General features: G+C 45.9%; 1 protein-coding gene across 1 annotated transcript in view; it reads right to left on the bottom strand.

Annotated features, from left to right (window-relative positions):
• Positions 1–10,313: 10,313 nt before the first annotated feature.
• The window catches only part of TBC1D24 (TBC1 domain family member 24), a 38,110-nt gene continuing 23,715 nt past the window's right edge, over positions 10,314–24,708 (bottom strand). Inside the window, exons 2-6 of the mRNA XM_077827417.1 lie at positions 23,462–23,620; positions 16,651–16,714; positions 13,315–13,410; positions 12,583–12,817; positions 10,314–10,937 (exon numbers count right to left, since the gene is read on the bottom strand). Of these exons, the coding sequence (XP_077683543.1) occupies positions 10,783–10,937; positions 12,583–12,817; positions 13,315–13,410; positions 16,651–16,714; positions 23,462–23,620 (709 nt within the window). The 3' untranslated portion in view covers positions 10,314–10,782. The remainder of the gene's footprint in view (positions 10,938–12,582; positions 12,818–13,314; positions 13,411–16,650; positions 16,715–23,461; positions 23,621–24,708) is intronic.

Below are 24,708 nucleotides of genomic sequence, written 5' to 3'. Positions count from 1 at the left end.
GCGTGAAGATCTCTTAAAAGAAGCAGGTAATCAGAGTCTGACTTTAAAGCGCACTATACTCTCTCTTCAGGCAAAGTGTTTGCTACATGGAGTTAACACCCTGAAATGCACGCACGCAGCAGTGATAAGGAAGTACGGAGTCCCCTGTTCCACTGTCTTCGAATGGCTCCTCCTCCTATACATTTTTAGTGTGGGGGAGAGGCTGTTTCTCTTTAAAACACATCTGAGGATGAAGCCGGTATAAGGAAGAGCTTTTGTGGGCTCCGTGATATGGGGAATAAGTGATTAATATACTCCCTGTTGTCTGAATCACCTCAGAGTCAGCCGATTGCCATGACTCAAATTGACAGAGGCGATCTTTCAATGAAGGAACAAACCACACTATCCTTTACTATGTGTTGGGTGTGCTGTAACATTGCTCCTATCTAACACTCTGAAGTTACGGTGTCTCTGTTGAGGAGTCACACGCATCTGGAGTACTGTATCCAATTTTGGGCCCCACACTACAAGAAGGATGTGGAAAAATTGGGAGAAGTCCAGCAGAAGGCAACAAAAATGATTAGGGGGCTGGAGCACATGATTTATGAGCAGAGGCGGAGGGAATTTGGGGGGGAAGGGATAGCTCAGTGGTTTGAGCATTGGCCTGCTAAACCCAGAGTTTTGAGTTCAATCCTTGAGGGGGTCATTTAGGGATCTGGGGCAAAAATTGGGGATGGTTCCTGCTTTGAGCAGGGGGTTGGACTAGATGACCTCCTGCAGTCCCTTCCAACTCTGATATTCTATGATTCTATGAACTGGGATTATTTAGTCTGCAGAAGAGAAGAATGAGGGGGGATTTGATAGCTGCTTTCAACTACCTGAAAGGGGGTTCCAAAGAGGATGGAGCTAGACTGTTCTCAGTGGTACCAGATGATAGAACAAGGAGTAATGGTTTCAAGCTGCAGTGGGGGAGTGTGACTGTGCGAGACTCACCCCTGCGGTGCCTCCTGCTGGTATCTCAGGGCATTAGCTCTTCCAGCCTCCAGAGCGCCCTCTCGTGGCCGGTGTCTCGCTGCTGCTGGCCCCCATGTCCCTCCTGGACCCCAGTGCCCTTTTCCCTGGGATGCTGCCCCCTGGCAGTGCCCCCACAGTCTCTGGGTCTCCCCCTCCCAGGGGAACTCCCAACCCCCTATTCCCACCTCGCCTCAATCTTTGGGCAACTACCAGTCACCATCTAGCCCCCGTTCACTGGGGCAGACTGCAGTATATAAGCCACTCATCACCAGCAAGGGGGGTTTGGACCTGCTGCGTCTGCCTACCCATGGACTGCGCCCTGCAACCCCAATACCCCTTTTGACCTTCCACTAGGCCTGCAGCCTAGGGGGTTTCCAGGCTGGAGCTCCCCAGCTCCTCTGGCCTTCCCCCAGCCCTGCTCTACCTTAGGTACCCAGGTACGCTCCCCACCAGCCAGGCCTTTCTCCCTCTAAAGGCAGAGAGAGAGAGAGACTCTGCTCCTGGCCCACTGCCCTCTTATAAGGGCCAGCTGAGTGCTGATTGGGGCATGGCCACAGCTGAGGCTGCTTCCCCCCCATCAGCCTGGGAGCTGCTTGCCCCCAGCCACAGCCCTCTCCTGGGCTGTTTTAAGCCCCTCAGGGCAGGAGCAGGGTGACCACCCCACTACAGGGAGGTTGAGGTTGGATATTAGGAAAAACTTTTTCACTAGAAGGGTGGTGAAGCATTGGAATGGGTTACCTAGGGAGGTGGTGGAATTTCCTTCGTCAGAGGTTTTTAAGATCAGGCTTGACAAAGCCCTGGCTGGGATGATTTAGTTGGGGATTGGTCCTGCTTTGAGCAGGTGGTTGGACTAGATGACCTGAGGTCCCGTCCAACCCTAATATTCTATATTGTATAACTTCCCAACTGTGTAAATTTCAGTGACCATGACAAGATCACCCAGGCAGGTGCTGAGTAAATGGCTCCGCCTACTCCTGCCAATGGATCTCAAAACCTGACCTGAGACATGCCAGCGATTTTTGTCCTGGGGTCTCCCTTGAGCAGAGTCTGACAAACATGTCCATTTTGCAGTATGGGTGGGCCATGCTGAGGTTAAACTCATTCCACTTGTGATCTAAACAGGATTCCAATGCAGATGTCCAGTAAGTTCAGTTCATTACCACACTGCATAGCCAGACCTCAGGTGAGTATAAGTAGAGATTTACAAGCCTGCATCTCACAGTGGTGGAATGAGACACGTTTGATGCATTTTGTATGCTGTAGCAACTAGTTCCAGGGAGAAGGGGTTAACACATGAGAGGACAAGGACAGGTCTTTGCTACAGAGGCCATTGTGCAGCAGCCGTGAGAGGCTGACCTACAGGAGAAATGCACTGTACCTGAGCAGCAGCCAGCAGGGAAGCACTGCCATCAGCTCCTTCTGCCAAGTTGATCAAAATGACACTGGTACTGGCTGGACGAGAGCAGACCCAGCTCTGAAGGTTTGGAGTTTGATTTGTTTATGGTGTGGAGGGCCCAAGTACACATAGGAAGGAAGAACACCGTGATCCCAGGCACACTGGGCTGCTGTCTGGCTTCATGAAGTCAGCTTCACCACCCCACCCCACTCACGTGAGAGAGCAAGTCAGGGCCAGTTGGAATTACCCTCTTGTTCTCTAGCAGGGAGGAGAGGGAGGAGTGGCGGGTGCTGTTAAGCTTGAGAGGATGATTCAGACAGAGAAAATGAGCAGGAAAAGCCAAGAAGAAGAGAGCAGCAGTGCCATGAACTGCACCTAGCACCACTAGTGTTTACACTTTCAAGGACCAGGTACTGGAATATGAGGAAGCCCCTGTGGCTAAGCCTTGTTTAGATTGTAATAGCACTACAGTTCCACCAGTAGTAGCCAGGGTGGGAGCGCCAGCACACATCAGGTGCTAGCCTGCGTCACGGACCTGCTCTGGCCGAGTTCAGGTGGCATGGCACATCTGCTGCCTTGGCTAGGCTAGGGCTCCCACACTGGGTTAGCCATGATGGGACTTATCCAGGAAAAGGACTAGTGTACAGACAGCGTTGGAGCCTTGTCTACATTAGCAGAACTAACCCGAGCAATGGGCACTGAGCAGTTTGGTCCTGGGTTACATTTGCAATTAGTGTTCAGAGCTGGTTCAAATTTCTCCCACTGAGGACATCAGTTGTCAGCAACCAGTAATTCTGCACATGAAGCCAAGGTCCTAGAGTCCTGGTTGGCACCGCTGTGAGGAAGTGCAGACTAATGCACCCAGTTCAGCCCTCTGCATGGTTTGAAAACTTGCTAAGAGCCAGCTGCAGGGGGAAGAAACAAGCAAAGAACTGTCAACAGCCACCCACCTGCTAGCTCACCTAGAAAAGATACGGAGAGGGAGTGAGCTCTGGAATGGGACTAAAACCCCGGCTGGGATGTGTACAAAGGCAAACAGCTTTTCTGCCGCCCTTTAGAAGAGCCTACCATAACCCTTGATTTGCCAGTGGGAAGATTAGTTTTTGTTAGCTGATATTATGAAATGGTGCCAGAATCAATGTCCTACCGCTGTGTGTGACAGAGCTCGCAGCTTCCAAGGACAGTGGGTGTGGGGTGGACGAAGGTGGGTACAACTAGCATGAAATCTGCATGTGCCCTTCTAAAAGCTATCCTGTTACTGCACATCCAACCTAACACAGAGGACCTCTTGTCTCTTCAGGAGAGCTCGTTCATCTCCATTATACTCAGTTACATGTTAGCATTCCTTGGAGACATCACACTTGCCTTCCACAGCACAGGGCTTCTTCCATGAACCCCTACAGGCACAGGCAAGTACAGATCCATCATAGGAGAGCGAACTTCCAATTTCTGACACTACCAGTCAAGCATGCAACCTCCTCCCAGCTCCCAAACAGTACAGCTTTAACTCTTACAGCTACTTGCACATAAAGCTCTGTAGCACTCTCAGTTGCTCCAAAGCCCAAGATTAGACTTTCTGGGCAAGTTGACCCCAGGTCACTGATCTGTAAAAGCCCCAGCCCTAAAGGACTTTAGGTTTGGGACATTTCCTGCTACCCAGCACTAGCTTCTTGTGATACCAGAATGACACTTACCTCCTTAGCTAACCTCAGAGAAACCCCTATTCCTACTGAGACCTCATTAGCCACTGATACATTTACAGTAGCATTACTGTTTACTAAATAGGGCTTTTTGGCTAGTAGAAGCAGTTTTTCTTTTAGCTGGTATCTGTCACAGGTAACTTGCTCATCTAATTTGAGATCAGCTGAAGAGTAGCCTCTAGTGGCCAGACCCTACCTTTACAGTAAACATTCTCCATAGCATTCTTACTCATCGCTGAACAGAGATAGGCAGGAGCAGGGCGCTACAGAGACGCTTGTTTCAGTGATCCCTTACAGTCAGACAGTCCCACTCCTGCTCTTCACAATACATTTAAAGTGCAGCTTTACTCTAAGAAATGACTGTGTAAAAATGGCACTCTAAGGCTCCATGCTGTCTCTAATCGCTATATAAAATGCACTGTGAGCACTGTTTTTTCTAACTGCCAGCTCCAGAGACTCACCCTTAGTTCAGAGTTTCAAGTGAGCTTTCTCTGTCTCATGCATCAGCACCAGTGACTGGAGGTTCTGCAAGCCAAATTATGTCATAAGTGACACCGGTGCAAAACACTATCCAGTGATTCCAGTTGCACCTGTGCAAACAGACTGAAGACTAAAAGCTCTAGATGGCACTGATTGAGAACAATCTGAAGACAATGGGGCTGCCCAGGTGTTAATGAGGGCACAATGTGTTGTGTAGATCATCACTTAGTGGTGATGACACGAGATACTCAGAGGGCAGCTGGACTCAAACCTCATCCAGGAAATGTAACTGAACTGGCAACTGGTGCTGAACACTGTTTAACCACAAGTGCAGCCAAGGATAAACCACCTGGAAAGAGGGAGAGGAAGGATGGTCTTGTGATTAACACGCCTGACTGGGACTTGGGAGATCTGGGCTCAATTCTCTGCTCTGCCACAGACTCCCTATGTGACTTGGCCAAGTCACTTAATCTCTGTCCCTCAGTTTCCAATCTGTTAAATGGAGACACCAACTCTTCCTTGTAGCTTTTGAAGGTGGTTATGTCTCATGATGCAGAGCAAGTGCCTACTACAAAATCTGGCTTTAGAACGAGAAATCTGTACCAGACAGCTTTGCTGAAAGCGTAAAGCCAACAGCTTGTATGTTTAAATTTTATTTTAATACTTCAACACAAATTCTGTGCAGTCACATAAACATTCAACACTGACATGAATGGAGGGCATAGTTACATGACCTGGAAAGTCACAATTAGACAGCACTGCAATCACCTGGAGAAAAATGTCACTCAGGATATAATTTGCATTCATATCACCTACAAACAGACTGGTACAAAATTCATCTCAAACCAAGAGTTGGCTAAGAAGACAGAGCTGTTATCACACAGTGATGAGACTGTATCTGAGCCCTCTATGCATTTTGTGCCTGGGGCGGGATTCCAGATGTGGATTGCAGCAGCTAACTTTTCCCTCTGCCCCAGCTTCAGGTGAGGTCTTGGTCCCTGCCCATTTGTGATATCAGAGCATAGCTCTGATGACACAAAGGCAGTGTAAACTCAGATTCCCCAGGATTTAAAACCAAAAATAGAAAGAGGTGAATCAGTAGGTACTGTTTTCAAACATACCAATGCTGGGATTAGCAGCTGATTTGATATGCAAGAAAATTATTTTTTGGGGGCTAAAAGATACTTCTGCTGATATAAGTTTAACCCTTTCAGTAACATTCAGTCTATATTCTCCACAGAAGAGAATGTAACCCTCAAGGAGGCTCCTTGTCTGTCACCTCTCTGGTGAGGGACAGAAGATGGAAGGTGACTATCACAAAAAGTGCATGATTATCAGAGAGCAATTAGCTTTCCAGAGACACAGCCACCCTGGGTAGCGTAACTGTTGGTTTCTGTGCTGTAAGTAGGTCAGAGGCTATTTACAGTGAGTTCAGCCCATTTTCAGATGCCTAGGGGAGGTGGGTGGTTGTTCTAGTCTTCTCTGGCCTTCCCCATCCCCAGAAAGCGTCTGTCTAATAGAAAGTTACAACTCAGAAATGGGTTCCCAGGAAGCTAGAGATGCTCTTAAAGAGCAGCGGCTACATCTCAACAGCCAGAACCGTAGCTCCACACCAACAGCATAAATCGAAGGGCACTGATAACACACAATACCACCACCAAAGGGACATGTCGTCAAAGGCTGTTCAGAGTTACAGTAAAGTAACTCATCATACTACACCCTTCCCAGCTGGAGCCCTGATCTCTGAGAAGCCACCCACTCTAGCAGTCTTCTCAAAAACTGGTCTATGTACCCAACCCCAAGAGTTCTGCATGTAACATATACAACACCGCTCACTGATTTACATGAACCTGGATGGATTTCTCTTTAACATCAATTTTTAATCACAGACAGAAGATGCATCTTTGCCACTGGAGAGGAAGGGACAGGTCCTCAGCTCATAGCACCACAGCTCTGAGCTGCCTTAGGCTCACAAAGAAATATTATACACAAACATTTACATATAAAAGGAGCATTAGTTTTTATGGAATAACTACAAAAGGAGAATACAAAAGACAGCTTTGTATAATACAATTCCTCTTGCATGTTTGTTGTGGCTTCTTGGTCAGGTTGGGTTATCCCGGTGCCGGACCTGCATACACTAAATTGGTCTTCTGGGATTTTATTTCTCAAGTACTCACCCTAATGAGATCTTTTAGCACCACATCCTGGTTAAAAAAACTGCTTCTGCAATACATTCCTCCTAAGAGTCCTATGAACACAGATGGCAGTCAGTAGAGGTGTCACTAGTTTCCCCACCCACCTGGGCAAGGGGAGAAGTTACTTCTAGCACAGCTTCACTGACTCGTCATCCATTGCTTCCAGAAGTGGGATTCAGGCAGTGGAACCCTTTTGCACACGGAACATCCTGTAACATCAATTCCCCTTCCCTGCAACTTCCCCTCCCCCAATTACCCTGGTGAGGTAGTGTTTGTTCCAAGTCTAAGAGTATCCTCCCCTTCTCTCAAATTGCAAGGCTTATGCCTAGACATGGACTGCCTCATGAGAAGCTACTCACCAGACTCCCATTACCCAATGTGGTGAGCTCCTTTAAGAAGGAAGTGAAGACTCTGCTATGGTCACCTGCAGAAACAGGATAACAGGCCATCTGCATAGGTTGTGTGAAGTGTGATCCCCAGCCCAGGCAGACATTTGCACTTGCTCAGCTCCAGTGCATGTGCTAAAAATAGCAGTGTGAACACTGTGGGAGAGGTGACGGCTCGGGGTAGCCACTCAAATCCAAGCCTGCCCGAGCCCGCAGGTCTGAACCTGGGGTAGATAGCCTGACCTGCAGCCACAACATCCACACTGTTATTATCAGTGCACTAGATTGAGCTGAGCTACCCCAAGTCTGTCTACTTGTGCTGGAAATCACCTCCCAGCTGCAGCGTAGAAATACCCTCGGGACTTCTTTGTGGGCCCTCCATGGTGGAAGCATTAAGGGCATCTGCTACTTGTACACAACGCAATCCTGGCAAAGGTCAAAACTGAGTTTTCATTGCTGCTAAGAGGCAGATGCCCAAATGCCAGTGACTTTCAGTAGGATTTGGGTGCCTACCTCCCAGAGGGTTCTTTGAAAAACCAGCCTAGTATTCTAAAGCTGAGTTTGCTGTTGTCTTCTATTCAAGCAGTTTTCTGGGGTTACATTTCCACCCTAGCAGTCTCGGGGGAGGATTCTGTAGATGCTATTTGAGGAGTGGGGCAGGAGTGGGAGAGGTTGGGGAAGGCAAGAAAACCAGAATGTCTCTGGATGTGTTTTGCAGACAGACTTAAGAATTGCTTGAATGTGAAAGTCTCCCACTCTTGCCAACCCAGAGCTCAAGGGACAAGTGATATTTTAATTACATGAAAATTACGGCTAAGAACAAACTGTACACAAGCTGGAAGAATGAGGCAGAGGGGAGAACATATTTGAGAGCCCCCCCTCCCCCCAAGGTACTCAGTGCATTTTCTGAATGAATCCTTTGCCCAAGGAAATTGATAAGATGCCATTAAGCACCAAAAGGGGATGGGAAGTGGGAGGGGGCACAGTCCAGGCTCTTTGGGGAGGCACAGCCTTTCACACCCGGCCCTCCACACAGTTTTGGAACCCTGATGTGGACATCAGGCCAAAAATATTGCCCACCCCTGATCTAGGGCCAGAACCCTGCCTGGAATGGGGAATTAGCTCCTCAGACCAGTTATGTTATAAGCCATCTGGGATGGAAACTCCTGCTGACTGATCTTAAGGGGGCACTGAAATGAACTGTTTTTTACTAGCTGAGCCAGTTGCTAATACTGACATTTAAGAACCTGAATGGTGCAACTATGGGGGTGAACATGCGCCCTAAGGCTAGTGCACACTATCACTTGGAAGATAAAAGGGTCTTAGTTCAATCAATTCAAATCTGGAAACTGATCTTTTAAGCAGAGGCAAACTTCATTCACCTCCCATGTGCTTCCACCATGTGCTGAACACAATATTGCAAAGTCCACAGCATGTCAGACGGTATGGGCTGTCAGTCAATGGCATCTATACTCACAGGCACAGGGAGGCCTTTTCAAGGTGAGCAGCAAAACAAGCTGGAACCAAAGCTGCTTAAGATTCTAACAGAATATTTGTTCAGATTTAACACTGACAAATGCATATTTTTCAGCCAGAATATGAGAGTCTGCTCCTGCAGCCATTACTCAGTAAGGTCAGGGCCCAGGATTCTGGGTTAGCCACATGACAGCTGCCCTCTCCAAACACATTCGACGCACTGCAAGGATACACAGGGCAAGGACAATGAGTGCTTGTGGCGTTACTAGCTCTTGCAGGAGTAAGTGATGTTGCTCTGCACCAACAAGAGAAAGATTCTGATTACAAACAGACTGTTTGATGTTCATCTATCATTTTAAAAGGGTGCATCCACAATCCGTTACTGACCTGGGTTCTTATGGAAGGGCTTCCAACAATGGCATCACAAGAAGCTGTTCATCTTCCAGGCTAACCTTTGCCAGTGGGTTCTTGAGAGGCAGTGCCCTGCCAAAGTCACACAACTGTCTGCCAGTCCCTTTAGATGTGGCCCGGGCAAGTAAGTCTTAGCCAGCCTCATCTGAGCCAGTGGATTCTGAGGAGATCTTGGCCAGCCTAGTTAAGAGTTGGGCCACTGATTTTTCACTGCATATTTTGATCTCCCTTTATAAAAGAAATGCACCTTAAAAAAAGGTAATATTCAAGATTCTCTATTTTAATGCAATTGGTGTCACTATATACCTGGTGAGGAAACAGTGCTCTCTCTTCCCTCCATCTGGCTGCAGAACTCCCCCTCACTAGTGATCACTCTGCTGAAGTACTCAGAGGAATCTCTCTAACACGTGCTCACACTGATCCTCCGTTGAGATGCACAGACTAAGCCAGGAAAGGACAAGTCTCAAAACTGGACTGCTAACTTCGTGTGTCAAGCGATGGGAAATCATTTCCAGTCACGAAGCGTGTCTGCGGAGAAATGCTGCCAGAACTGTCAGGCAAGAAGAAAGGACTATTTAACCTGTCCAACTTATACCATGAGGCATTACTGGCAAAGCATGGCTGCATTTTACACTGAGAGAGCACTAGTCTCTCCAGTCAATAGGCAGATTCAAGTGCTATAGAAACAGCAACCCCTAGAGCCTGTCTGGGGAACTAGTACATTCCCAGACACAAGACTGAATTGATAGATGAGATCATTTTCTATCTCTGTAGGTACTCTCCCCTCCGCCCACCCTTATCTGCTTCTCTTTGGAGAAGGCATTGTGTTTCTGCATCCAATTGCTAATTTTCTGCCTGGCCTGTTATCACTACTGGTGCAAAATCTCATGTCAGCTACCAGGAACCATGAAGAAGGGGAAGAGTTTGTGCCCTGCATATAGCCTGTTGGCTTTTAGCTGCCTGAGTCGTGAGTCATAATATTACAATTGGAAGTCATGATTCTGATATGTAATAGGAATGTAAACAGAAAGTCAGCCTTTGAGGAAGTGCTTTCCCAGACTGGATGCTTCCTACAGAGGGGCAGACTTTGTAAGCAGATTAAGAACACTAGCTTTCAGATGTGGGGAAAGACAACTATTAGTCTTTGTTCCTTTCAGAAGCTTTGCTGACTTGCTCAGGAAAGGGTGCTGAAAATGGATACATGGATCTGCCTGATGGGTGGACCCATATGCAAAGTCTACTTATAGAAAGCCATTGATTTCATAAACCAATATTCTGTGTCAAATATTTTATAAACCAATATTCTTCCCCTGCAAGTGGCAAACTGATGTCATTGGCACAAGCCAGGCATTGTACAAGCCACACACAGCTCTGCCAATATACCTGCATCCTGATGAGCAACACGCTGCTGTTTCAGTCCTGGCCTCAGAGACTGATTGCATATGGATACACATCCACTCAGGACTAGAATGAGATACCCACATTTCCACTTGTTACTTAAATCAGGATTTGAACCCAGTTTGCCAGAGGTAAAAGGAATTAACCAGATGCACCACCTAGCACTTTACATGTTACATATAAGGAGAAACAGTAAACAACTAAGCCCTGCATTTAGCATGCTCCTTAATAGCTAAGCTAGGAGCCTAGTGGAATTTTTGTGCTAGCTTGGCTTTTGCATTAGTATTTGTCTTGAGAATTTTGAGATGTTTGACAGGCTCATTGTTTTGATGATGGTTATCGCCTCAGGCATTCATGGTGTCCTTGAAGCCCCACACCTCCATGGCAGAGATCTGGAAGCTTTCAGAGCACAGTGGCTGATTATTGAAAGTATTGCAGTGGCTGGTTCTCCCATGGTTCAGGTCTGCATCAAGGTAGAGGGCCTGGCCATCACCACCTCCTACAGAGAAAGGAAGAACAAAAATGTTACATTGCTTTTGTGTTTCTCAGGATGTGAAACTTACAGCTACACAGAGAAGGGGTCTGATGGCCTTTACCTCCAGGGACAGCTGGAATATAGGAAGACCCACCACGATGTTCAGCTGCTGTCTTTTAGAACGAAGGACACTTGTTTCTATGCATGGATTCTAATGAAGCTAGCAGAACTGCAAGTGACCATTTTGGCAAATTCATGGAAGACAACCCAGGCAGAAAGAAAAGGAGTACTTGTGGCACCTACTCCTGTTCTTTTTGTGGATACAAACTAGCATGACTGCTACTCTGAACCCAGGCAGACTGACTCCACACCTGCTTGACTTCATTGATTTTTTTATTTTCATGTTTTTAAAAAAGAAGGCTCCAGTAAGTTACTAACTGGTTATCTGAACTTGAATTAAACAGAACAAGTGACAAATCAAGATAGAATCCCTCGGACAACTTAATGAGCAATATCAAACTGGGGAGCGGGACAAAGCAGGGTACTAAAAGGGACTGGTACAATCTTCTAGATCATTGTAAAAGATATCCCAAAGTTTACTGCATGTTGATCAGATCTGTGAGAGACCAGACTGACAGAATATTGCACAGATCTTAGAGGGACAAGAAATTCAGTTAAATTAATTTAGACCAATGAAAAACATACTTGTTGGGATGGAGATGACAAAGACTCCCAGTCAAAACAAAATGAAGGGTGTTGTCTGAAGAGCAGTTACACAAGAAAGGCAGTTAGATAAGGCAAAACACACTTGAGGGGTCACTCCAGTGGAAATCCTGTTCTGTGTCAGAGACCGGACTAGACAGTAATTCCCACATACAAATCTGATGCACTAAGATGGATGTAACTAGTACCGCCTCCCTTAATAACAGAACTTTGTGATGAGCCACAATACACCATCACTGGTCTCCAGTTGTCATGTGCTCTCTAGCTTTCAACTCAGCTCGTGTTGTATTGTGAGCTGGTTGAGTTTGGAGCAGCCCACCCCACAGTGGACTATAATGCACATTACTAAATAGGAATCAGTAGGCACTAGATATTAAAGCTGAAGTCTTGATCTGGTAACCATCAGACTAGATGCTCTCAAAGCAGGTCTCTTTCAACCCTGTTATCAGACTTTAGTAGATGCACTTTAAAACTGTGGCTGTCAGAAAAACTGTTCTGGGGAAAACTTCTCAGTACATAACTGTTGCCTGCATTTCCAATCATAACTGACTACTTTATTAGCCAATAGGCTTTTGCCACAGTTAGCAGCACTGTAGACGCACTCCAGTTGCAGCAGAGCAAGCTGCTGTATTGTAGTTCACCTCGTGCTTCAACACCAGTTCATTGCCAGCTAAGTCCATATTCCAGAATTATTCGCAATCACGTGTGCAGCAGACCATAGGTGAAGCTGTGCCTGCAGCATCTAGTCCTTACAATGTTTTCTCTTTACAAGTGCGATATCCAAGTTTTGATACAAAATTTGGCAGAGCAGGATGTTTTCACAGTCACTTTTCTCATTCTAGCTACAGTAGGAATGACATAAATGCTAAAAACAGCTTGATTGATTTTTTGCTGCGATAGGCAGGAAGACTGGCAGGATAATTGCATGGATCCTGCACAGACTTACCTATGATGATGCATTCATTGCTGCCAGCCATGAACATGGAAGCAGTTTTGGAAGGCAAGTTGAAGTGACGAGCAGCTAGGAAGGGGGAAAGACGATCCGAGGAGTCCGAGGGGATGCTGCTGGAGGACAGGACAGTGGAAACCTGCGTGGACTTAGCCCCTGGCTCAGAAGCAGTCACGGCCAGTTCGGGGTGCTTGATTATCACCCACTCATAGCGTTCCACTTCTGGCTGCAACTAGGTGAGAGGAGAAGAGAAGACAGCCAGGAATCAATTGGTGAGCATCCATTCCACTGAGGGTTCTGAATACGAAGCAGCCCTGGAGCTGCTCAGACACTGCCAGTACCGCTGGTGAGTGATTCAGACTAACCCTTTGGCATAATGGACAGGAATGGTGCCAGAAAGACCTCTGCCTTGTAGAGGATTGAGAATAAGACTTGGTAATACGTGGTGGTTTCTGAATTACCTTACTACATATGGCATGCATCCACGCCCAGGTCTTGTGAGAATCATTCTGTACTCAGGAGAAAGGCCCTCCCCATAAAATTGAATAGGAAATCTCCTACCCTTTCATAAGGAATTCCATAGACTTTAAGGCCAGAAGGGCATGGGCTGGATCACAAGCTTGTCAGCCCATATATTCCACTCTAAATGGAAAAGGGGTGTTACTGATTAGCTATTAAAATCCAGTCATCTCCATTCAATATTGAGGCAAAACTGCGATTACTACTTACCCTGAATACAAAGCACTCTCCAGTCCCAAAGAAACTCAGTTTATTCCCTCCTCGCCTGCGCTCGCTCCAGTCAGTTGACAAATAAGCGCCACAGACCTAGAGCAAAGGTCACAGTCAGGAGGCTTGTCACCAGTTACTACTAATAAGAAACAGGGTATTTTAAATTCACTGATACCAAAAGGTTTTGGAGCCCACAACTCAAGGTCTAATGTAGTTTAATGTTGAAAGTCTCAAGATCAGTGGATTAAGAGGGCACAAGTAATTTAGACCTAAAGCTAGATCTAGATTCTGATCAGCTAGGGAATGGCCTGCAGATTCTAAATTTTAAAAATTATTTTACATCCACCACTTCTGAGAGGAAGGATGGTCCAGTGGATAGGGTGCTAGCCCTGAACTCTGGAGAACAAGGGTCAATTCCCTGCTCTGCCACAGACTTCCTGTGTGACTCACTTAGCCTCTCTGTGCCCCAGTTCCCAATCTGTACAATGGAGATAATAACCCAGCCTAGCCCCACAGGGATGTTGTGAGGTGCTCAGATACTATGGTGATGGTGGGTGGGCATGTAAGTACCACAGGAAGAAGCATCACAGACAGACCTAGTAACAAGAAAATGAAATTGTGGTAGCCAAATAGCCACTTCCTTGTTTTGGTACCAAAAGCATCAACACTCATATCAGAGACATGAGACTGTTGACTATGCAGCAGCTGCGAACAGGCAATAATCCCAGAGAACTACAAGCATGTCTGCTGCCTTCAACAATCTCGTCCACACTAGCAAGATTTCCCACTGCCAACAATGGGCATCAGGGACAGGTGCAGATGAATTGGTGCTGAGCCCAGTTTAACCTCTAAGATAGCCCAGGACATACACCACTCTAGACTGTCAGAAAGCCTGGTTTCACACATTCAGCACAATTCATGCTAGGTTAGGCATGCAGTTACATCTCCTACAGTACCTACTGGTGCTGGAACCCTTTTAGTAGTGGGGGTGCTGACAGCCAGCCCCCTTACCCCTGTCCACACACCCCTAGCTAGGGCTGAGAGCAGTACCGTGTTTCTGGGAGGGGGAGACCCAGACAGGGGTAAGGGGGTAAAGACTGGGGGCAGGCATGGGGCCTGCAGCCAGGACCCCGCATGCGGGGCCAGCAGCAGAGCCCCAGCTGCGGGGCCAGCGGTCAGGACCATGGGAGCAGAGCCTGGGAGCTGGGGGTGTGGGGGGGTGAGGGGCTCCAGGCACGCGGCCAGCACCACATGAGCAGAGGCCCAGATGCAGAGCCCTGGGAGCACGGCCAGTGGCCAGGACCCAAGCCCCAGACGCAGGGCTAGGGAGCGGAGTCCATGGCACGAGGCCCCAGGTGTGGGGCCCTGGTGCGGAGCCCCAGACACGGAGCCCCAGGCACAGGGCCAGCGCCTGGGACCCTGCAGCACCCCCCACATGCCTAGTTCCCGTGCCTATGTCAGCACCAGCAGAACTTCTCCCACTGCTGACACCCATTAGCAATGAGTAGCTTTGCTAGCATAGAAAAGGCTAGGAGATAACAAAAAGGTGGCCTGATACTGGAATTTGCTCCACTAGAAGCAAGAAAAAAAAACAACACAATATCTGAAGGGAAGAGCAGAAATTAGTAAATTATTTTTTCAAGCTTCTAAGAGGCAATTATAAACATGGAAAGTAAAAAACAGAAAATAGACAGTGTTCTTTTAGACTGTTAACATTTCTCCCCTTCCTTCCTCTTCTTCCTTATTTTCTAAGGGATCATACAACAGATCATTATTTGCTCTCTTCATGAAGAGGCCAGCAGCAGCTGCACAACTAGAGTTAATAGCACTCTATAGGCCAAGAGGCAAATAAAGTTTACGATGGCAGATGCACTCTTTCCCCTTCCTCTGGATACCATGGGCACATCAGCCACTTACCTAGCCACTGTGGCCTGAGGATTAGAATCATAGAATATCAGGGTTGGAAGGGACCCCTGAAGGTCATCTAGTCCAACCCCCTGCTCGAAGCAGGACCAATTCCCAGTTAAATCATCCCAGCCAGGGCTTTGTCAAGCCTGACCTTAAAAACTTCCAAGGAAGGAGATTCCACCACCTCCCTAGGCAACGCATTCCAGTGTTTCACCACCCTCTTAGTGAAAAAGTTTTTCCTAATATCCAATCTAAACCTCCCCCGCTGCAACTTGAGGCCATTATTCCTCGTTCTGTCATCTGCTACCATTGAGAACAGTCTAGAGCCATCCTCTTTGGAACCCCCTTTCAGGTAGTTGAAAGCAGCTATCAAATCCCCCCTCATTCTTCTCTTCTGCAGGCTAAACAATCCCAGCTCCCTCAGCCTCTCCTCATAAGTCATGTGTTCTAGACCCCTAATCATTTTTGTTGCCCTTCGCTGGACTCTCTCCAATTTATCCACATCCTTCTTGTAGTGTGGGGCCCAAAACTGGACACAGTACTCCAGATGAGGCCTCACCAATGTGCCAACAATGGGCCAAATTCTGCTTTAATTTACTTGCATACAAACCCAATGAACCCAATGAAACTGACCCCTGCAGGCTGCAATGGCACTATATGTGAGCAACAAAGCACAATGAGGCCTCCACTGCTGCAGGAGTTTGGTGTAGCCACCCAGCAAGGACATAACCAGAGAGAGAAACGCACAGGCTGCCTGCAGCAGGAGCTGAATATTGCAATGGAATTTTAAAAGCCACACAGTATTTAGCAGCAGGCCCTCACTCTCTGTCACCAGAGGACCTCTATTCCTGTGCAGTGGCTCATCTCAGAGCTCTAAGAAATTTCACTGCTATTGTGCATTTGGTTTTATCACAACCACAGGATTAGCACTAATTTTTTTTTTGGTGTAATAGGAAATCCAGTACTGCTTTCCCTTTTGAGCACTGCTACTGTACCAGGTTATCCTTAACCAAAAGGAAAATGCCTTCTCTGGATCACGAATGTCCAGTTCAGCACAATCCCACAGGCTCTCACTTCAGTCCTCATCCTAGCAGGGCATGTACATAATAAAATGGATGTCAGGGGTCTCTGTGGAAGTTACTGCAATCTGGTACCATTGCCACCATTACATATGGACTACAACAAAGGGGATGCCAGACCTGGACCCCGCTTAAAGTATTTAATCTGGTATAAAGTTTACTGGAGGTCCCTCATGGCTAGTGAACACCACACCGAGTACCTAAGTCAAAAGCATATGGCCATAAGAAATGAATTTCTACACCATCCCCTTTTTCATTGTTTCATAAATTGTGTAGGGCAGGATGGATTTTAGGCAATCAGGTGGTATGTGGCATCATCATTTCCTCAGTTACCTTTTACCCTACTTACCTCTTTGGCTGTTGTCTTGATCACAAGGAGAGTTGGTTCATGTCCTTCGCTGTGAGAATAGAACCTGGTATGTGAAGAGATGGCTCCTTAAGCAAACATCGCACTGCTTACATTAACTGTTGTATGTGACCTGCAGTGCCCGCACTACCTTCCAGCCTAAGATTTGTTTGCTGGCATGAGGTACAATGATTGCTCGGCACTGACTGCACCACTGCCAGGGTCTCCAATAATACAAGGCAGAGGATAGCAGCAACCTGAAAAAGACTACGGGCCTGATTCTCCACTGCCTTGCTCCTTGCAGAGACACCTGAGCAGAGAGGGGGGAAGACACTACCGAATCGGAAGAGCATCATTTTACAACCATTTTGCGCAGGGGTAAATGGCTATGCAAGGTACCAGACAGCAGAGAATCAGGTCGTGTGTGTTGGTGTCATGGTGCATGAAGACTTTGCTGCCTCCACAGGCAAATGCTGAGGCTCATTCCTCTCACTGATGTCTGTCACTCTCACAGGCACTCTGTGCTGGGGCAGAAGATGAAGGAACCCACTTATTTGTTTCTCTTGGTAATTCACTCTTGGTAGCTTCACCTCCCATCCCATTTATTTGTCATTTCTGTGAACAATACAGGATCAGATCAAGGATAATGCCTTTCATCTGATGACAAGTTATTGCTATAACAAATTCACTTGTCTTGGGAACAGAGCAAGACTGACATATTTTGACTGTTAATTTTTAGGCTGTACCATTTTAACACATTTCAGGGATAAAAGCAACTTCACAGAAGACAGCTGGGGAAAGTGGTTTTTGCTAGGCTATGTCTCATCCTGCATATTTTTAAGTGTCTCTTTCCTTTTGCAGCAACCTCTGCTTATTGTTATCATGTGAAATGAGAAGCTTTCAGAGACCCAGTGTGCATTGGTCTGAAGGGACTTTCGGGCTCATCTATCAAGGGATTCATTCCAATGAAGTGAGCTGTAGTTCACGAAAGCTTATGCTCAAATAAATTTGTTAGTCTCTAAGATGCCACAAGTACTCCTTTTCTTTTTGCGAATACAGACTAACATGGCTGCTACTCTGAAACCTGTAAGAGCTTTGTGAGTGACTGGTCATCATCAAACCAGCCAGCCACAGCAGTTAAAATTTCACACTAACAGGCTTAACATGATTTAAATATTTTCATTAGGGACATGGATAATGAGTGGAGAGTGGGGCTTATACAATTCGCAGATGATACCAAGCTGAGAGGGGTGGGAAACTCACAGATTAACTCATGATGCCCATGGAGCCTGTGCCCAGGGCCCACAGCCAATTTGGGGGCACTGCAGGAGCATCGTAACCTGTGTAGAACCTGTAACAGAACTATGGCCCTGCCCCTTGCTCCTCCTGTTCCCCCTTGAGGTGGTGTCCCCTGGCCAGTCTAGAAGCCGAAGCTGGGCCATGGTAAGAGCTGCCCAGGGAGCCTAGGCTGCGGTGGGGAGCCCCAGACCCTCCGCCTGCCCTGGGGGGGGTGTCGGGGTGCCCGAGAGCAACCCCTGGCCCTTGTCCCTGCCCCCCAAGGGCCCCAATAAATGTTAATCCACCTTTGGGTGGGAAGCATGTTGGAGGATAGGATTGGAATTCAAAACAACCTTATGAAATTAGATATTTGGTCTGAGATCATAGAACTGGAAGGGACCTCGAGAGATCATCTAGTCCAGGCTCCTGCACTCAAGGCAGGACTAAGTATTATCAACAAGATGAAATTCAATAAAGAGAAGTACAAAGTACTACACTTAGGAAGGGAAAAAAAAAGCAAATGTACGACTACAAAATGGGGAATCATTGGCTAGGAGATAGTATTGCTGAAAAGGATCTGGGGGATATAGTGGATCACAACTGAATACAAGTCAACAACGTGATACAGCTGGGAAAACAGCTAATATTATCCTGGGTTGTATTAACATGAGTGTTGTATATAAGATATGGGAGGTAATTGTCCCACTCTACTTGGCAGGGATGAGGCCTCAGCTGGAGTGCTGTCTCCAGTTCTGGGCACTACACTTTTGGAAAGATGGGGACAAATTGAAGAGAGTCGACAGGAGAGGAACAAAACTAATAAAAGGTTTAGAAAACCTGACTCATGAGGAAAGGTTAAAAACCTGGGCATGTTTAGTCTTAAGAAGAGAAGACTGAGGAGGACTGATAAGAGTCTTCACATATGTTAAGGGCTATTCTAAAGAGGACAGTGATCAATTGTTCTCCATTTCCACTGAAGCTAGAACAGGAAGTAAATTGGCTTAATCTGAAGCAAGGGAGATTTAAATTAAATATTAGGAAGAATATCTAACTACAAGCATACTTAAGCTCTGGAACAGGCCTCCAAGGCAGTGTGTGGAATCCCCATCATTGGAGATTTTTAAAAACAGGTTGGACAAACACCTGTCAGCGTTGGTCTATCAAGGGAGACTATGCTAGGCTGGGGAAGACACTTAAGGAAATAGAGGCTCAGGTGATCTTTAGTGGGATTCTGCCTCTTCCTAGAGAAGGGCAACAAAGGTGTGACAAGATTATGACTATCAACAGATGGCTTAGGCAGCGGTGCTATAAGGAGGGCTTTGGGATGTATGGCCACTGGGAGGTGTTCATGGACAGAGAACAGTTCTCTCGGGATGGACTTCATCTGAGTAGGGAAGGAAATAGACTTCTAGAATGGAGGCTGGCACAACTGATTAAGAGAGCTTTAAACTAGGAATTTGGGGGAGATGTCCAGGTAATCTCCATGCCGGATTTTAGCATTGAGAGGGAAGAAAACAAAGTAAGAAAGGATACAGCTGTGGGTAGGAGAATGGACATAAGGAAGGAAGGGCAGTGTGGATACCAGTCTAATAGGTTATACTGGCTGTAAGATGACCGTGCCTAATCGGGTACAGAATGTGAGCGAGGCCAAACAGCAAAAATTAAAATGTTTGTACACCAATGCAAGGAGCCTAGGTAACAAAATGGAGGAACTAGAGCTACTGGTGCAGGAAGTGAAACCAGATATTATAGGGATAGCAGAAACATGGTGGAATAGTAGTCATGACTGGACTACAGGTATTGAAGGGTATGTGCTGTTTAGGAAAGACAGAAACAAAGGTAAAAGTGGTGGCGCAGCATTGTATATCAATGATGAGGTAGAATGTAAAGAAATAAGAAGCGATGGAATGGATAAGACAGAGTCCGTCTGGGCAAAAATCACATTGGGGAAGAAAACTACTAGAGCTTCCCCTGTGATAGTGCTTGGGGTGTGCTATAGACCACTGGGATCTAATTTGGATATGGATAGAACCCTCTTTAATGTTTTTAATGAAGTAAATACTAATGGAAACTGCGTGATCATGGGAGACTTTAACTTCCCAGATATAGACTGGAGGACAAGTGCTAGTAATAATAATAGGGCTCAGATTTTCCTGGATGTGATAGCTGATGGATTCTTTCATCAAGTAGTTGCTGAACCAATTAGAGAGGATGTCATTTTAGATTTGGTTTTGGTGAGCAGTGAGGATCTCATAGAAGAAATGGTTGTAGGGGACAATCTTGGTTCAAGCGATCATGAGCTAATTCAGTTCAAACTGAACGGAAGGATAAACAAAACTAAACCTGCGACTAGGTTTTTGATTTCAAAAGGGCTGACTTTCAAAAATTAAGGAGATTAGTTAGGGAAGTGGATTGGACTGAAGAATTTATGGATCTAAAGGGAGAGGAGGCCTGGGATTACTTTAAATCAAAGCTGCAGAAGCTATCGGAAGCCTGCATCCCAAGAAAGGGGAAAAAATTCATAGGCAGGACTTGTAGACCAAGCTGGATGAGCAAGCATCTCAGAGAGGTGATTAAGAAAAAGCAGAAAGCATACAGGGAGTGGAAGATGGGAGGGACAAGCAAAGAAAGCTACCTCATTGAGGTCAGAACATGTAAGGATAAAGTGAGACAGGCTAAAAGTCAAGTAGATTTGAACCTTGCAAAGGGAATTAAAACCAATAGTAAAAGGTTCTATAGCCATATAAATAAGAAGAAAACAAAGAAAGAAGAAGTGGGACCGCTAAATACTGAGGATGGAGTGGAGGTTAAGGATGATCTAGGCATGGCCCAATATCTAAACAAATACTTTGCCTCAGTCTTTAATAAAGCTAAAGAGGATCTTAGGGATAATGGTTGCATGACAAATGGCAGTGAGGATATGGAGGTAGATATTACCATATCTGAGGTAGAAGCGAAACTCAAACAGCTTAATGGGACTAAATTGGGGGGCCCAGATAATCTTCATCCAAGAATATTAAAGGAATTGGCACATGAAGTTGCAAGCCCATTAGCAAGAATTTTTAGTGAATCTGTAAACTCAGGGGTTGTACCGTATGATTGGAGAATTGCTAACATAGTTCCTATTTTTAAGAAAGGAAAAAAAAGTGATCCGGGTAACTACAGGCCTGTTAGTTTGACATCTGTAGTATGTAAGGTCTTGGAAAAAATTTTGAAGGAGAAAGTAGTTAAGGACATTGAGGTCAATGGTAAATGGGACAAAATACAACATGGTTTTACAAAAGGTAGATCGTGCCAAACCAACCTGATCTCCTTCTTTGAGAAAGTAACAGATTTTTTAGACAAAGGAAATGCAGTGGATCTAATTTACCTAGATTTCAGTAAGGCGTTTGATACTGTGCCACATGGGGAATTATTAGTTAAATTGGAAAAGATGGGGATCAATATGAAAATTGAAAGGTGGATAAGGAATTGGTTAACAGGGAGATTACAGTGGGTCCTACTGAAAGGTGAACTGTCAGGCTGGAGGGAGGTTACCAGTGGAGTTCCTCAGGCATCAGTTTTGGGACCAATCTTAATCTTTTTATTACTGACCTCGGCACAAAAAGTGGGAGCGTGCTAATAAAGTTTGCGGATGATACAAAGCTGGGAGGTATTGCCAATTTAGAGAGAGACCGGGATATCATACAGGAAGATTTGGATGACCTTGTAAACTGGAGTAATAGTAATAGGATGAAATTTAATAGTGAGAAGTGTAAGGTTATGCATTTAGGGATTAATAACAGGAATTTTAGTTATAAGCTAGGGATGCATCAATTAGAAGTAACGGAGGAGGAGAAGGACCTTGGAGTATTGGTTGATCATAGGATGACTATGAGCCTCCAACATGATATGGCCGTGAAAAAAGTTAATGCGGTCTTGGGATGCACCAGGCGAGGTATTTCCAGTCGAGATAAGGAGGTTTTAGTGCCGTTATACAAGGCACTGGTGAGACCTCACCTGGAATACTGTGTGCAGTTCTGGTCTCCCATGTTTAAAAAGGATGAATTCAAACTGGAACAGGTACAGAGAAGGGCTACTAGGATGATCTGAGGAATGGAAAACCTGTCTTATGAAAGGAGATTCAAGGAGCTTGGCTTGTTTAGGCTAACCAAAAGAAGGTTGAGGGGAGATATGATTGCTTTCTATAAATATATCAGAGGGATAAATACCGGAGCGGAAGAGGAATTATTTAAACTCAGTACCAATGTGGACACAAGAACAAATGGATATAAACTGGTCGTCGGGAAGTTTAGACTTGAAATTAGACAAATAACCATCAGAGGAGTGAAGTTTTGGAATAACCTTCCAAGGGAAGCAGTGGGGACAAAAGACCTATCTGGCTTTAAGATTAAACTTGATAAGTTTATGGAGGAGATGATATGATGGGATAACATGATTTTGACAATTAACTGATCTTTAAATATTCATGGTAAATAGGCACAATGGCCTGTGATGGGATGTTAGGTGGGGTGGGGATCAGAGTTACTACAGAGAATTCTTTCCTGGATATCTGGCTAGTGAATCTTGCCCATATGCTCAGGGTTTAGGTGATCGCCATATTTGGGGTCGGGAAGGAATTTTCCTTCAGGGCAGATTGGAAGAGGCCCTGGAGATTTTTTGCCTTCCTCTCTAGCATGGGGCACGGGTCACTTGCTGGAGGATTCTCTGCTCCTTGAAGTCTTTAAACCATGATTTGAGGACTTCAATAGCTCAGACATAGGTGAGAGGTTTATCGCAGGAGTGGGTGGGTGAGATTCTGTGGCCTGCACTGTGCAGGAGGTCAGACTAGATGATCATAATGGTCCCTTCTGTCCTTAATATCTATGAATCTAGGTTTCCTTGGTCCTGCCTCTGTGCAGGGGGCTGGACTCTATGAGATCTCGAGGTCCCTTCCAGACTGACATTTCTATGATTCTAGGAATTAACTACAATTCCTATGGTTAGCACTCAAACAGGGGAAATTCAGGACTAGCACTCACACTGAGGGCTTGTCTTTACTACAAGGGTAAGCCAATCTAAGTTACGCTACTCCAGCTACGAGAATAACGTAGCTGGGGTCGACGTAGCTTAGGTTTGACTTACCATAGTGTCTTCATGGCGCTGAGGCGACAGGAGATGCTCTCCAGTCAACTTCCCTTACTCTTCTCAGACAGCTGGAGTACCGGGGTCGAGTGGTCTTACTGGGTCTTCATTAGACCTGCTAAATTGATCCCTGCTGCATCGATTGCAGCAGCATTGATCTCCCCGGTAGTGGAGTCCAGCCCTAACTGGAGGCAGGACCATAGCCTCTAATTTTGGAAGCTATCCTTGTGCTAACTGTAACTGAGATGGGGGAGGAGAGATTCAGACTTCCCTGGCACTTGCAATCGGTCACTCCCATAATAGTCTTTGGATGCACATTTTGGTGAGCCATGCTTTGGATGAGGATTTCTGTACCCAGTTAGCATTGTTTGGCTGTTCTTTTCTCCTTGTACAATAGGAAAGACTAGGTTACCTGTTTAGGCTGCAGCCATGCTCCAAGGTGGTGAAAAGCAGTAGGGGCTGGCAAAGTCCAAAGCGCTCTGGGATCCAGGACCAGATGTCTCTCATCTCTTTCACGCTGACAATTTCGGACTTGAAGTTCTCAGCATGCACTGCCAAGTGCACGTTCTGTCTATGAAACATGGGAGACACCGTTGAGAGAGAGAAGATAATCTCACAAACACCACACAAAGGGGACAGCTGAACGTGAGAACATGCCTAAGTGGAAATGCCTCGGTGGGTACCCTGCTCTCTGAAGCTTCAGGCCACGAGGTGAGGACAGCATGGTTTGATGGAGGAAAGAAACACTGCTGCCGTTTGGTGGAATCCATAATTATTAGTGGCTTTACTGGAGAGAACTTTGCAGCTCTTACTCAGCCATGCTATCAATGGCTGGTGCAGAGGAGCTAAATGTTTGAATGAACAGGGGACTATCAGGACCTTAAAAAAAACAAATTCAGTTAGATTTGCAACTCAAGGATAGCCCCACTAGTACCAGCACGAGAGAGATGCACCCCACAGGGGAGAAAATACAGTAGGTCCACACAAATATTCTGGCACTTCCTGGTCTCTCGAGTCCTGTTTGTATTTGTGGAATTTGAGAATTCCTGCAAATATCCCAGTCACACAAGAGTTGCATAGATATCAGAGTTGCCATCCCCCACAATTTTATCATGAGTCTCATGATATTTGGTTTCAGAGTAACAGCCGTGTTAGTCTGTATTCGCAAAAAGAAATGGAGTACTTGTGGCACCTTAGAGACTAACCAATTTATTAGAGCATGAGCTTTCGTGAGCTACAGCTCGCAGTGAGCTGTAGCTCACGAAAGCTCATGCTCTAATAAATTGGTTAGTCTCTAAGGTGCCACAAGTACTCCATTTCTTTTTATGATATTTGGTGTTTTTGGAAAGCCCTGGCTTCTGAAGTCATTGGATTATTGAGAATCTCTGCTTTTGTTAAAAAAGAGTTTTGCATCCTCATGGTTGCAGAGATAAGCTTGAAAACATGATCCGAGTGCACCCTATACGCTCAGAAACCAAAGTAAAAGATCCCAAATGTATTATTTTTTAAAATCTCGTGATTTTAAAATCCAATCTCTTGAGTTGTGGGGGGCTGACTCATGATTTGTGAACCCTTGGGATTGGCAATACAAGGATCAATACATTTACCCATCCTTTATTATTCTGGGTTAAAAGGAGGAATCAATCCACTCAAACCCAT

Source organism: Eretmochelys imbricata, chromosome 10, assembly GCF_965152235.1.
Source record: "Eretmochelys imbricata isolate rEreImb1 chromosome 10, rEreImb1.hap1, whole genome shotgun sequence".
NCBI classification, from domain to species: domain Eukaryota; kingdom Metazoa; phylum Chordata; order Testudines; family Cheloniidae; genus Eretmochelys; species Eretmochelys imbricata.
This window is presented reverse-complemented; position numbering and strand designations above follow the sequence as displayed.